The sequence below is a fragment of the Orycteropus afer genome, unplaced genomic scaffold, assembly GCF_000298275.1.
Source record: "Orycteropus afer afer isolate SDZICR_OR568_19922 unplaced genomic scaffold, OryAfe1.0 scaffold00079, whole genome shotgun sequence".
Lineage (NCBI taxonomy): Eukaryota > Metazoa > Chordata > Mammalia > Tubulidentata > Orycteropodidae > Orycteropus > Orycteropus afer.
Genome location: NW_006921666.1, coordinates 9,011,062 through 9,025,664, shown reverse-complemented (window position 1 = coordinate 9,025,664; position 14,603 = coordinate 9,011,062). Strand labels below are relative to the sequence as shown.

At 44.3% G+C, this 14,603-nt stretch overlaps 2 protein-coding genes across 2 annotated transcripts in view; one reads left to right on the top strand and one right to left on the bottom strand.

Annotated features, from left to right (window-relative positions):
- The window catches only part of HEATR4 (HEAT repeat containing 4), a 35,715-nt gene that overhangs the window by 7,415 nt on the left and 13,697 nt on the right, over positions 1 to 14,603 (bottom strand). Inside the window, exons 7-15 of the mRNA XM_007941425.2 lie at positions 12,898 to 13,058; positions 12,119 to 12,223; positions 9,951 to 10,069; positions 9,025 to 9,205; positions 8,145 to 8,214; positions 7,170 to 7,359; positions 6,469 to 6,547; positions 5,767 to 5,926; positions 3,915 to 3,973 (exon numbers count right to left, since the gene is read on the bottom strand). Of these exons, the coding sequence (XP_007939616.2) occupies positions 3,915 to 3,973; positions 5,767 to 5,926; positions 6,469 to 6,547; positions 7,170 to 7,359; positions 8,145 to 8,214; positions 9,025 to 9,205; positions 9,951 to 10,069; positions 12,119 to 12,223; positions 12,898 to 13,058 (1,124 nt within the window). The remainder of the gene's footprint in view (positions 1 to 3,914; positions 3,974 to 5,766; positions 5,927 to 6,468; positions 6,548 to 7,169; positions 7,360 to 8,144; positions 8,215 to 9,024; positions 9,206 to 9,950; positions 10,070 to 12,118; positions 12,224 to 12,897; positions 13,059 to 14,603) is intronic.
- On the top strand, positions 1,841 to 3,799 carry RIOX1 (ribosomal oxygenase 1). The gene has a single exon (XM_007941387.1). The coding sequence runs from the start codon at positions 1,841 to 1,843 to the stop codon at positions 3,797 to 3,799; it is 1,959 nt and encodes a 652-aa protein (XP_007939578.1).

Below are 14,603 nucleotides of genomic sequence, written 5' to 3'. Positions count from 1 at the left end.
CTCGTGTCACCCCCACCTGGCTGACTGTTCCTCTGTCTGGCTTTCTGGCTTTTAATCCCCTTTCTCCTACTCTTCTGGCCTGCTTCTTCGGGTGTCCCTGAGTTGTCTCTCCTCACCTGTATCCCTGGGGCTGACTGCTCTTCTGTCCAGGTTCAAGGCTTTTATCCCCTTCCCTGCTCTTCCAGCCTGCTACTCTTGCGTCCCTGTATTGTCTCTCCTCACCTGTAAGCCTGGGGCTGACTGCTCTTCTGTCCGGGTTCAATGCTTTTATCCCCTTCCCTGCTCTTCCGGCCTGCTACTCTGGGCAGGCCTGATTTTCCCCTCCTCACCTAATCCCTTCGGCTGATTGCTCTTCTGTCTGGGTTCAAGGCTTTTATCCCCTTCCCTGCTTTTCCAGCCTGCTACTCTGGCGTCCCTATGTTGTCTCTCCTCCAGAGACCATGTAGTCTAATACATTCACAAGTGCTTGCAACAATTGCCCTTTTGGAGGGCCATTTATTAAAACCTATTAATAATCACAAAAATTATCTTGCTCTTTGATCTGGTAATTCCACTCCTGGAAATTTATCTTAAAAGATTCAAATGAAGACAAATAATTTTTATGGACAAAGCCAAAATAATGACCATGTTGCTTTCAATCATTACATCCTCATTCATGCCTTCCACCACCAAAACCAAAACCAAAACCAAATCCACTGCCATGGATTCTGACTCATAGTGACCCTACGTGACAGAGTTGAACGGCTCCAAGGGGGTCCCAAGGTCATAAATCTTTATGTGAACTGCCACATCTTTCTTCAGCAGAGCAACTGCCAACCTTCTGGTTAGCAGCTGGGCACTCTCACTACTGAGCCACCACAGCTCCTTCAATGCCTGTTAAATGATTGTTAACTTGTTAAATGACAGGCCCATATTTAAGAGGCCGATTTAAGACTCAGAGTAGGTGGCGATTAAAGACTGCTGAGTTATAGCTAATAAAACAAAATCCCAGAGGAGGTGGAAGGGGCAGATATCATGAATTCAAGTATAGAGGTTTATACCTTCTTTTGCAGATAAAGGGTAATGACTGTGAAATTTTGTAAAGGAGAAAAAGGAGGGAAGGAAGTCAGATGGAAGATTTTAATCAATGAAATAATCTGCAGAGTAAAGAGGACTGGGTGGACCCTGAGTTTGAATACAATCTCGAATTTTCCCTGAGGGGATTCCAAGAACTGTGTGCAGTGTCCTGTGTGAGGCTGCTGGGGAACATGCAATTCCGAAATGAGGATGTCCTGAGGAATACTGTAATAGTATCCAGAGTTGTCATGGCTGCCATTGTGAGCCCTTCACTCCATTTCGACTCAGAGAGACCCTATTGGACAGAGGAGAACTACTCCACAAAGTTTCCAAGGCTGTAATCTTTACAGGAACAGATCACCAGGTCTTTCTATTTCGGAGCCACTGGGTGGGTTCGCATACTAACCTCTTGATTAACAGTCATAAACCTTCCGGTCGGCAATGGAGCGCTTAACTGTTGCGCCACCAGGGCTCCTGAGTATTTAAAGACTAGAGTAGCCAACTTTTTTTCTCCTGGAATCCGGAGCAACTTGATTTTTAACTGAATCCTTATTAATTTGGCAAGGGTTCTGCATTTAAATGAAGGTTGCGGTTATTTCTGTCAGTAAATGAAAGGAACGTTAGCTGAAAAGGTCAACAGGAGGAGCGGGGTAAAAGGTTGGTGGGCGTGGCCACCCGAGAAGACGCTGGAGGCCGCGCCCCCTTCCCAAAGTGCACCGCAGCCGCTGCCTGCGTGAACTCCTCTCTTGCGATCTCCGCCTGGGTTCTGAGGAGGTTTGCGATCATGGATGGCCTTCGGGCTAGTGCAGGGCTGCTGAGGCGAGGGAGGTTGCGGCGTCGGCGCCAGCCCCAGCAACACAGCGGGTCGGTCCTGACGCTGCCCTTGAGGCCCAGGAAGATCCGAAGGCAGCTGAGGAGAAGTGTGGCGTCCCGCATGGCCGCACTGAGGGCCCAGACCCTGCCAAATGAGGATTCAGAGGACTCGCGGGTGGAGTCGGCGGTCGACGGTCCCGGTGATCCGTTGTCTGGTGGAGCGGCGGCAGCCATTCCTGATGCGGCCCGGCGTGAGTCGTACGGCCACCTCGGCCCTGCAGAGCTGCTGGCGGCACCGTTGGAGGCCCCGCCTGCAGCCCGCTCCCTGCAAACTCCTCGCGTCCTGGTGGAGGCGCAGACCCCGCCAGCGCGCCTGGTGGAAGCGCAGACGCCACCGGCGCGCTTGGTACCGGCTTCGGTGCCCGCACGCGTTGTGGAGACCTCACCCTTGCTGTGCAGTGCCCAGCACTTGGCCGCCCCACCGTCAATGGCCCCTGCTACGATGTCGGGGCCGCAGGGGGATAGCACCGGCGGGGAGCTTCCCTGGGGCTCCCCGCTGCAGCGTGTCCTGGCTGAGCTGAACCGCATTCCTAACAGCCGCCGACGGGCTGCGCGCCTCTTCGAATGGCTCATCACACCCATGCCCCCAGAGCATTTTTATCGGCGCCTATGGGAGCGGGAGGCGGTGCTGGTGCGGCGGCAGGACCACACCTACTACCAAGGCCTTTTCTCTACCGGGGACCTGGATGCGATGTTGCGCACCGAGGACATACAATTCGGGCAGCACCTTGACGCTGCGCGCTACATCAACGGGCGGCGCGAGACCCTAAACCCTCCGGGCCGCGCCTTGCCCGCCGCCGCATGGTCCCTGTACCAGGCCGGCTGCTCTTTGCGTCTTCTCTGTCCGCAGGCTTTCTCCACCACCGTGTGGCAGTTTTTGGCGGTGCTCCAGGAACAGTTTGGAAGCATGGCAGGCTCCAACATTTACCTCACACCCCCCAACTCGCAGGGCTTTGCCCCCCACTACGACGACATCGAGGCTTTCGTGCTGCAGCTGGAAGGTAGGAAACTCTGGCGCGTCTACCGACCCCGCGTCCCCGCCGAGGAGCTGGCATTGACATCCAGCCCTAACTTCAGCCAGGAGGACTTGGGAGAGCCAGTACTGCAGACCATGCTGGAACCTGGGGATTTGCTCTATTTTCCTCGCGGCTTCATTCACCAAGCGGAATGCCAGGATGGGGTGCACTCTCTGCACCTCACCTTGTCCACATACCAGCGCAATACCTGGGGCGACTTCCTGGAGGCTGTACTACCTCTGGCTGTGCAGGCTGCAATGGAAGAAAACGTGGAGTTTCGTAGAGGTCTGCCCCGAGACTTCATGGATTACATGGGGGCACAGCATTCAGAGTCTAAGGATCCGCGAAGAACCGCTTTCATGGAGAAGGTGCGGGTCTTGGTAGCCCGCCTGGGACATTTTGCACCTGTCGATGCTGTGGCTGACCAACGAGCCAAAGACTTCATCCACGATTCTTTGCCCCCTGTGTTGACTGATAGGGAGAGGGCACTGAGTGTTTATGGGCTCCCAATTCGCTGGGAGGCTGGAGAACCTGTAAATGTTGGGGCCCAGTTGACTACAGAAACAGAAGTCCACATGCTTCAGGATGGGATAGCTCGGCTGGTGGGTGAGGGAGGCCGTTTGTTTCTCTATTACACAGTGGAAAACTCCCGTGTTTATCATCTGGAAGAGCCCAAGTACTTGGAGATATACCCCCAGCAAGCTGATGCCATGGAACTCTTGCTTCGCTCCTACCCAGAGTTTGTGAGAGTAGGAGACTTGCCCTGTGACAGTGTGGAGGATCAGCTTTCCTTGGCAACTATGTTATATGATAAGGGGCTGCTGATCACCAAGATGCCTCTAACCTTAAACTAGTTTCTTGTTGATTGCTGGAAACAAGACAGTAGTGGTTTTCCTACCACCAGCACCTCTTTTAAAAACTCACATTCTTACCTTGATAACCTTCATTGGACTATGTGCTCACATTTACCTGTATGACTGTTTCAGTGTCACAAACCTCAGATGATCTTCTCGGAGTAAGCACCTCACCTAGGTACAAAAGTAAAAACAGAAGTTGGAGGTGGAAAAAAGGAGCTATATCTGCAGAAGTAACCTTGATCCCTGATCATTTCAGAGCATCACCTTCAGAAAGCTTGCTGTGTCATTCAGCTTAAGACATTAGAATTTTTTATTTGGAATTTGCATCCTTCACTTGAATTTTCTTCAGCTTTGGGGGGAGGTTTGGGGTCAGTATCCTGTTTGTTATTGTGAGTTTGTATGACCACCAGAAAAGTTATTAAAAGTGCCAAAGAATGTTTCCCTTTTCTGAGGCTAGATCATTATGTGGGATGGCTTGAAGGATGTGGGAAAGGGAGGAAGATAGGGAAAGTCTGTAATAGCTGAACTGGAAAGCAAATTGGGGTGATTGTGGGATGTAAAAGGAGCATGTTAAAACATTTTTAAAGAAAAGAAATTAATCTGATTGGGGCCAATTCTATAACTTCGGGGGTAATTTATTAATTTTAATTACATTACTTGAACTCCAAATAGCACGATCCTATTATAAATGTTAACCACTAGCCAGTCAGCTTCATGACTATTTTATGTTATTGCTCAGTGCTTGCTTGCATCATTGGCTGGCACTGCTTCCAGAGGGACAGCATGTCACTTGGTTTTGCTGTCGTAGGCCCCAGTCAACCAATTTGTAGCAAGCTGGCCATGAGGGAAGGCTGGTGTTCAAGTCACTTTCCACTCTCATTTTTTTCTGGCAGTTGGAAGAAACTTCCCCAAATCTGGCAAGTGAATATTCTCATGGTTGGTGGAAAAGAACCTGTGTACCAGAAAGAGCACTGGACTTGGAACCAGAAGACCTGGGTTTGGGGTGGTGGCTGGTAGGCAGCTGACTGAATGATCTGAGGCTGCTGTTGCTACACCGTGACACGCAGATTTTGTAAGTATATTTTGGTACAGCTTGATTTCTCCACACACCCCTCATTTAGGTTGTGTCTGGAACTCTTAAGATTCTATCACTGTATCTGGTAGGTTCAATTACATAGGGTTGGAAACTTCATAAAGTTGGGGTTTTTTTTTTCAAGTTATAAAAGCATTGTTACGTACCACCAATTTGGTTCTGACTCACAGCAATCCTATGTACAACGGAATGAAATGCTGCCCAGTCAATTTGTCTCATTGAGAGTCTTCCTCTCTTTGACCCTCTACTTTGCCAAGCATGATGCCCTTCCCCAGGATATAGACATACATAAAGTAAAAATGATAGCTCCTCTTTCAGCTCCACTTTCCAGAGTTGACCATTATTAAAGGTCAAATTTTTTGGGGAGCTTACTCAAGCACTCACACAGTAGTTTCTTTTTTAAAAGACTCATGTTTTTCTGGGAGCTCTGGTAGCATAGTGGCTAAGACACTTGCCTGCTAACCAGACGGCTGGCGGTTCAAACCCACCAGCCACTCCTCGGAAGGAAGGTTGGGCAATCCTACTTCCGTAGTGATACTGCCTCGGAAACCCAAGGAGGGGTCGCTATGAGTCGGGGCCGACTCGACGGCACATAACAACAACAACAACATGTTTTTCTAATATGGGTTAACTTTCATATCATTTCAGATAGAGCTACTTCATTTTTCTACAGGAACAAAATAGCAAATGAATAAAAACTTGAGGTCAGGAAAATAAAAACTTGAGAGAATGGTGGCCAAGAAGGAAAGGAAGTAGCTTCTTCAGATTATTTCATTCTTACCAGGCTCAGCACTAAGTCCCCAAACATCCAGATCCCGGACAAGGCATGCTAAAGAAGTCAAAGCATAAGACTCACCCCAAGGAAACCTACCCTGAAAAGTTTCTTGGAGAAGAGTACTCAGTTGCAATGGTTTTTTCCCCTCTTTGGGTTGTGAGTAGACACGTTTTGCTTCTTCCTTCACTTTTCCCATGACCACCTCGATTTTGAATATTTTCTGCATTAGCAAGTCCTTTTGGCTTAGTGTCTGAATCTAGATCAGAACAAGTGATGTTAAAGAATGCCTGGACTAGGCTGCAAACCATCAAAAAACACTAATAAAGTAACTGACTGCCATCCTGCTTATTAGTATTAGGTGGTATATAAATACTTGACAACACCCAGGTTAGGAATTAAGGAAAGTCAAGGAAAAAAAACCTAGGGGGCCATCCCCAATCCCTCATTCCTTCTCTATGTCTGCCTGCAAAAAAGAAAGAAGAACTTGGAGTTAGGGGGTGGTGGGTAGAAAATGCAGATGGAGGGAAATAGTATTTCAGAAATAATAACAACAACCCTAATTTTGAGGGCTACTGATAGGACTAATAGGATTTTTGTTTTGCTAATAGGATTTTATAACCTGACCTTGCACAGATGTTTTGTATCTTTAAATGATACGTTATCTGTGTTAGGGGTGACAAAAAGTACTTCTGTAAGTGGAAAAAAGGGTATGTATGTGTTCAGGGGGGAAAAAAGGGTCTGAGGAACCCTTGAAAGGCCGCAATTTTCCTCATGAAAGCACAGCTTGCACTTAACTACCCTGGTCTTGATTTCCTGAAGCATTTCTTGGTTTCCTTCATTTTCTAAATTGAGTATCTTCATTGCTTGGTAAATTTCCCTAAAAGTTAAGAAAGACTTCTTAGATTATTCTTCCATAGCCTTACAAAAAAGCATGGGGATGGGAAATATAGGAAAGACTATTCGATTCCAAATCTAACTGAGTCTTATCTGTAAAAATAGTATGAAGCTTAGGTTATAAGGATGCTGTGTAGTTTTGAGATGATAGATTTGAAGGTACTGATTAGGTGCCATTTATTGGACATGCCATCTCAGTCATTACCACAACTCTCTAAGGTTGGCTATTATATTATCTTCATTTGATACATGAAGAAATGGGCACAGAGAGGTTAAGTAACTTGCCCAGGCTCACATAGCTAGTGCATACGAGGGCTGGGATTCAAACCTTGGTCTTTGACAAGGAAGACTTGTCAGACTAGTTGAATAAATGACTTCAAACCACTTAGGCATAAACATGCATGAACTACATGGGCTTGACTTTCTGTCTAATTTAGGCCAATTTTTCTGTTACCTACTTGATAAGTAAGTAGATGAATAACATGAGTGAGCCTGTGCTTTTACTATCATCAGGCAGTCTGGGAAGCCAGGAGCATACTCTGAACAGGGGTGGGAGAATTAGCAGGACGAGAGGCTGTGGTCGGAACTAGAGCTTTAGCACTTACTTTACAACAGCTTCATGATTTTCTAGGAGCAGCACGTCTAGGAAAGTGTCTCTGACCTGGTCCCCCTGAATTTTGAGGGCCAGTATGGTACGACAAGCTTCCAGTCGTACACCTGCTGATTCTTCATAGTGAATAGCCCAGAGCAGGAGATCTGTCAGCTGGGGACTCACTTGGCCAATCTGTCCCAAAGCTATAGGGATTAAAGGGAAGCATGGTCCTCTGTCACTTTAGACTTGGCTGTATTCTAGCATCCGGAAATAGCCTTATTAAATAAATGGTATAGGCAGCCACGTGATAAATTGAATATTGCAAACAATATCTTTTTGGGTGACAGTTAATCACTATTATAATTTTGGAGATAGGTTGGAGTGGGACATTCTCTCTAAAGGTTACCTAAGAGAGGGGGTATTCCATCCCACCTTGTCCAATAGCATATGAGCATAGACTAATTTACCTATTTATCTAAATGAGATAAGGGACAGAAAACCAGCCTAGTCAAGACAGGGTCATATGGAAGGGAGGCATAATTACTTCATAGGTTTACCTAGGGCTGGCTCTGCTAGGGACTGTCAAAGATAGAAGCAATGCCAATAATCCCTAAAAAGAAAAGCTCAAAAAATTGAAGAATAGAGTATTAGGTCTGTAGCAGCATTGGATCTGGTCTGATTTTATATGCCCCTAATGTTGAAACCTCTAGGGAAAGTAAGATGTATTCCAACAGTGGATACTTGGAACTTATCCCAAATTCTATTAGCCATCCCTTTGCCTAAACATGTTTGGCATAGATCTAGATTCAGGATCCTTAACTAAAAATTAAAAAGAAAATATTTCCCTTCTCAGACAAGGCACTAATGAGAAGCTAAGATCATCCCTTCCCCTACACTCCACCCCCTTTCTAAAGGACTTCTGGGGATCATCTGTATTAGTATATGGGAAGGTATTTGGGGTAGAAGAGCTAAGATCATGCTATAATACCTCGAATAGCAAAAGCCTTGATTTTCCAGTAGGGATCTCTCTGTGTCAGATTCAGGAGGCATTCAAGCACCTGATAAGGATAAAATCCAAGTGTTGAGTGGGGGAGGATCAGAAGAAGAGTAAACTAGAGTCAGGGACTATGCTTGTCTCTGAAATGTAGTATAACTGAAAAACAACCTTCCAGCAATTCTAGTGACAGAAGAGCTAGAGGCCAGAGTACTAGCCTGTACACATAGTGTAATCACTGAGTTACCTAGTCTCTGGATTGATTTTCTCAGCCCATATCTATGTTCATATATGCTTTTGGACACTTCAGTCAGGCCTCTTAGTAGTAACTAGGGATTATGTTGTAACCCAGGAGTCCCTGGATGGCATAAATGGTTAAGCTCAACTACTCACCGAAAGATTGGCAGTTTGAACCATCCAGAGACAACTTGGAATAAAGGCCTGGTGATCTGTTTCCAAAGGTCACAGCCTTGAAATTCCTATGGAGCTGCAGTTCTACTCTGCAGCTCATGGGATCACCATGAATCAGAACGGACTTGACGGCAGCTGGTCTGGTTTGGATTTTTGGTTTATGTTATAACCCTACTCACTGGAATTGATCCTAAAGCCTGTCAATCACCAGGTAATGAGAAGCTGAAGTGAGAACAGGATTAGATAAACATGGATATACCCTAGATTGAAGACTGTGCTGGGTGGTAATTAAAGGTGGTCCTAACTGATTGATGTGGTCTGTATATACCACTTCAGCTTCCGGGACTAATGTCTCATTCTGTGCCCACAGAATGGTAAATGTATTATGCATAACAAAGGAACGATCAGGGGAGTGCCCTTTTCAGGTCCATCAGGTTAGATGGGAACATGCTTCTTGATTTACCATGTTGTCACGGATCTGCAGAGCTCCAGCTGCCAAACAGGCTTCCCGCCGCACTGCCACAAAGTCATCAGAGAAGCAGTTGAGGAAGTTTGGGAGAAGCTTGGCAGTCATGAGCTTGAGCCCACCAATCAGAGAGAGGGCTTCCACACGCTCCTGGGAATTTCCTTGACCTAGCTTGACTCTATAAGGCACAAGGTAATTTTTTTATTTTCCCTGTTTATATCTTCAGTTGCCCTCCCACTGTCCCAGTGCCCTACGGATAAAATCCAAGCTCTGTAGGCTCTCCATTGCCCAGACTTACCCCTTCATATTCAGCCTTATGTGCATTAGGTTAAGCTTCACTGGGTGGAGACTTTAACCGTCTTATTTACCTGAATCCCTATTATATAGCATATTCTATGACAACTGAATGAATAAAGTTTCAACATCCACACCTTGCCACAGTCAAGTCCTCTTCTCCACTGCCCTCACGTGTGCCCTGCTCATTTCTTCATCTGGTGCCCAGCCTAGAATGCCTCCTCGTCTTATCCATCTACCATGAACCTTGACCTTCCTCCTTTGAGCATTCTATTTCTCTACTATAGCAGTTATAATATATGCCATTCGTTCTAATTTTTAATAAAATTTTGTTTTTCATTAGGTATTTCTGTCTCTTGCTTGTATTATCAGAATCATGTCACTTTTGAACTCCCTCAAACAATGCCTAACACCTTGTGAGTACTCAGTTAACACTTCTTTCCCCAGCCATGTTGTTAGTTTTTGTAGGGGCTGTTAACTTTTTTTTTTTTTTTTTAATAATCCTGCAGTGCAGCATAGTACAATGCTAAGCATACAGACAAGCTCATATACCAGCTGGCTGGATCCCAGGCCCCCTCAACACTTGTAAGAATAAAAAGATTTCTCTCTGTATGTTGACGTGGTCTTACCTGATCTTGTCATGCACCTCTTTCCCAAGTCTCATTTGCCCAAGAGCTTGGGCAGCTGCTTGCCTCACTTGCTTATTCCAGTCACTCCACATCAATTCAATCAACTTCTGTTTCATATCCTACAAATAGTTGCAGTAATTAGCTACCATTATTGAACACTGACTTTATAACTTGGTCTGTGCTACGTGTGTTTTACCTGTGGTATCACTTAATCTTCCCAAACAATATAATGAGGCAGATGTTATGATTTATAGGTGATAAAATGGAAGTTTAGATGAACTTGCCCAAGGTTAACCTCTGATGAGTGCTAGAGCTGAGACTCAGACCCAGATTTGTTTCTAAAGCTCGTGTGTTAAACTATTGTATTAGAACCAATTTAATTTGTACCCAAGAGACTTAAAAATTTTAGGTGATGTATTCATAGGTTGACCAGTTTGTCCCAGTTTGCTTGAGACTGCCCCACTTTTGAATTGAAGGCCCTGCGTCCTAGGAAAACCCTCCACCCCAGGCAAAGTAGGACAGTTGGTCATGCTACGTGTTAAAGTTTATTTCCCTTAGAGGGGAAAGGACAATGATTACTACGATTGTATTCAGTGGTTTTGAAATTGTGTCCGTGCTCTTCTTCCTGCTTGAAATAATATCTCCCTCCTTCACCCTATCTGATACCTGGTGTTTTCTAACTTTTCCTTTAGCATTTAGCTCAAATAACTTCTTCTCAGTGAAATCCTCTCTGCCCTCTCTTAGCATAGTACTCACAGCTTTTACTGTTGTGGCTATTTATAACATTTACCATGAGATTCTTAAAGAGAAAATGTGATTCATCTTTGGATCCTTAGGGTTAGCCTGGTATGTAGGAGGAAGTGGTCAGAAACTGCTTGATTACTGAATGAATGAAAGAACTGATGGACATACTTTCTTAATTCCAGCAGTCTGACATGAAGTCTTCATGTCTTTACCTTACCCCTGCGAGCTCTGCTTTTTACTCTGTTGCCAGTCTTTCGTGGTAAGTGCTGAAGTGGTGAATTTGCAGACAAGTTGGATATTGTTAAAATTGTACTGTTAAAATGCAGATTCTGACTGAGTTGCCCTGAGGTAAGTTTGCATTTCTAGTAAGCTCTCTGTGTGATGCCTATACTGCTGGTCCAGGACTTTAGTAGGCCTATAGCACTTGAGACAGAATTAACCCACCATCAAATATCTTTAGGTTATTACATTGAATGGCCAGAATTGGTGCTTCCCACATCAGAAAGTGAGGGCCAAAAATAAAATTAAAAAAAAAGAGGTGAGTGCTAAAAAGTAAAGGTGTTTGCTTGTGAGAATGGCAGTGTTCTGGGCCATTTGGGAGATACCCAGTGTGATGAGAAAAAGGTAAGAGTGACAAGGGAAACATATTTGGACAGTTGAAGATGGTTTGGAAATAATGACAAAAAGGAGGGTAGGTAAAAGCTTAAATGACAGTCATGGTTTCCCTTCCCTGGAATACATTATTCTTTTCTATCCAAGTCTTGTTCAGCTGTCCCACACTCCCTTCACAAAACTTAAACTGGTAAGTTCAGCCCACACAAATACTTCTCTTTCTCTGAAAAATTCTGAGTGCCTTAAATTTATTGCTTATTCTTAAATCATTCATGTGCATTAGTCATTCATGTGGAGTTAGTTGCTCCAGCTGAACTGTCAGTTTTTGAAAGTTGGGACTGTGTTTTACACCTTCTTCATGTGTGTGGTGAACATTCCGGGACAGTCAGGATGAACACTAATAGTTGGGTTGTTGAATAAGGCAGTACTTCCCAAACTATCTGTGATGCAGGTCCAGTATTTTGGGAGAAAAATATTTCATTGATGGAATCATTTATCAACATTGGTGTTGAGACAATATCAAATTGCTATAAAAGTTTCTAAACTTGTTCGCTGTGTTTGTACTTATTTCATTGTGGGTTAGTTAGTTTGTGGACTGCTACCACACTGAGATCCACACTGGCTTAAATCACAGAAAGACATGTCAATATTGAAAGACAGTTTTGGGTTAGGAGTATGGGGCATTGGGCAGCAATGTGGAGACAGATCTTTTTTATGTGAATGAAATATTAGATAGCAACAAAAAGTATAAGATCCCTAACCCAGCCTTGCTTAAGCTTTCTGACCTTGAAGCACAGAAAGGGAAGTCTTACCAAACTGACATTTCCACTGATCCGGGACAGAGCCCGGCAGGCCACAATCCGGTCCTTCCATTGATGGCTGTTCAGCTCCACAGCAAGCATGGTGTGTATCAGTGTCTGAGGAAATGGATGGTGTGGATATTCACAATCACTTTTAGAGATACTGGAGCCTTGAGGTTACATCATAACATGGAATCCAGCATAATGAATGTCACAAGTACATGAGCTACCCATCCCTAGCAAAGGTAAGAGTGGGCTTACAAGACACAGGGTACTTTTCCACTGGAGCCAACTGAGTCTGGAATCATAAATAATCTGAACAGAAAAGTTGGAGCCTTTTCTCCTTGACTTGAATTGTTTTCACCCCTAAAATGATTTGTGTATGCCTCAATCTTTGTAAGTTTCACATTTCTGCTGAAAGTAACTAAAAACACTTATAGGTGTGTGCAGTTTTCAGTGGTGACCTTCTAGCAGAAGCAAATTTTGTGTCATGAGAAACTAATGTATCTAGGAATGTATCTGGGAAAAGCTTAGCAATTTTATCTTTGATGTCTTAGTGCAGGTACCACAGAAACTATCTGCCATCTGCTCTTCTCACCTTTCTCTTAGCTAACTATTGTCACTTGTACATGTCTTTATGTCCATGTTCACCCACACTTAGTTCCCTTTCTGTCTATACTTGAAATCTTTCTACCTGACCACATGCATTTTGGATTCCTTACATACACTGACCTCAAAGGACCAGTTGTTCCCCAAACCTTGGTTTCTTTAACCCTCTACTGGACACATACTGTCTTCCCGCTGAGATGGTTCAGGAGGCTACAAGCTTGTTCTTCAGTGTCCTTGTCCTTCTTGTTGAACAACTGATTGAGGATTCTCTTTATCACGGGGTGAGTGGCATCACCTTCCAGAGCCAAGCACTGAGCTGCAGCCCAGCTGTCCACATTATTACCTGCCACAGGGGGTTGGAAAAGAAGGGATCCAGAATGGTGATCTGTTCTCCCCCAGAGAGAACAGCCTTTGGATTGGTACCTAAGGCTGCTGCCTGCTTCATGTCTCTTCCCTGTGTTGCACTTACTCTAGAAATCCAATCCCATATTGAAACCATATTTAAAGGGATCCTAGCAAGGTTTTTAGGGATCTCTGGTAGCATAGTGGCTAAAGCACTTGACTGCTAACCAGAAGGCTGGCAGTTCAGACCCACCAGCTTCTTCTCAGAAGGAAGATGGGGCAATCTACTTCCGTAGTGATACTGCCTCAGAAACCCAAGGAGGGGTCACTATGAGTCGGGTCCAACTCGAAGGCACATAACAACAACAACAACATCAAGGTTTGAAATACAAGCTGAGATATCTCAACCAGAAGAGTCACCCTAAAAGACTCTTGTTAAATAATAGGAGTAAGGCAATCTGACCTGTCAGATGCAGTCCCTCCTAGAGGCTGGGAAGCCAGAGGTGTAGGCTTTCCCAAGGCAGGTGAACGAAGCTGAAGAAGGCCAAACCTGTCAGCTGGTTGTTCCCCACCTCACGGCAAGGAATAGCCACTTCCCAGAGCAGTTAGGCACCAGGGCCTATCACCTAACAGCCTTTTTGACTATTTGACACTAACAGTGCATGTGGCTAATGCCTGGAAGTTAATGTGTTCAGATACTGACTTAAATTTCCACAAAGTATTCTTTAATATTGTTATATTATCTTTTCAATTAAAATAACAATAATCAGGTGGCCTCTGAAACTCAGGCCCTGAGATAATCTTTAAACCTTAAACCAAAACTATCCCCTGAAGTCTTCTGAAAACCAAAAATTAATTTAGCTTATTAGCTTAACTAATGAAAAATGTCTGTTTTGAGCATTATGTTCTTTTAAGAACTATCTATATGGGATCAAATTGACAATGACAACTCAAAAGTTTTAGAGAGGAACCTTAGGGGGCAGTGGTTTTACGTTAACGAGGGAGGAACAGTTCAGAGTGCGAGAATAGTACAACTTGAAGACTGGAATCAATGTTACTGAATTATACATGTAGAAAGTGTTGAATTGGTATTTTGCTGTGTATATTCTCAAAAACAACATAAAAATTTTTAAAAAGACTGTGATAGGAAATAACCCATGATGCAGAGGGTGCAGAGAAGGACTATTTTCACATGCTTGTGAGAGTCTAAATTGATCCTACCTTTTTGAAAGTCAATTTAACAGTACGTATTGAAAACCTTAAAATTTTACAACCTTTACATACCACATTTTTAAAAATATTTTTTACAAATCAGGTGGTGTGCAAAGGAGGCATGGTTTCTTGTCAAATGTATCTAGGAAAAGCTTAGCAATTTTATCTTTGATGTCATAGTGCAGGTACCACTTGGTGACAATGCACACTTGTCAAAGTACCTAGGAACTCATTTCTCAGTGTTCTGTTAATAAACCCAAACCTCTAGTAATTCAGCAGACATCACAGAGCATGATAATGAAAAGGCAAGGACTGGGAAAAGCTGATAGGTGAG

Bases quoted from the DNA above. Each gene is read 5' to 3' on its own strand.
- RIOX1 (XM_007941387.1), top strand. From the start codon at position 1,841: ATGGATGGCCTTCGGGCTAGTGCAGGGCTGCTGAGGCGAGGGAGGTTG.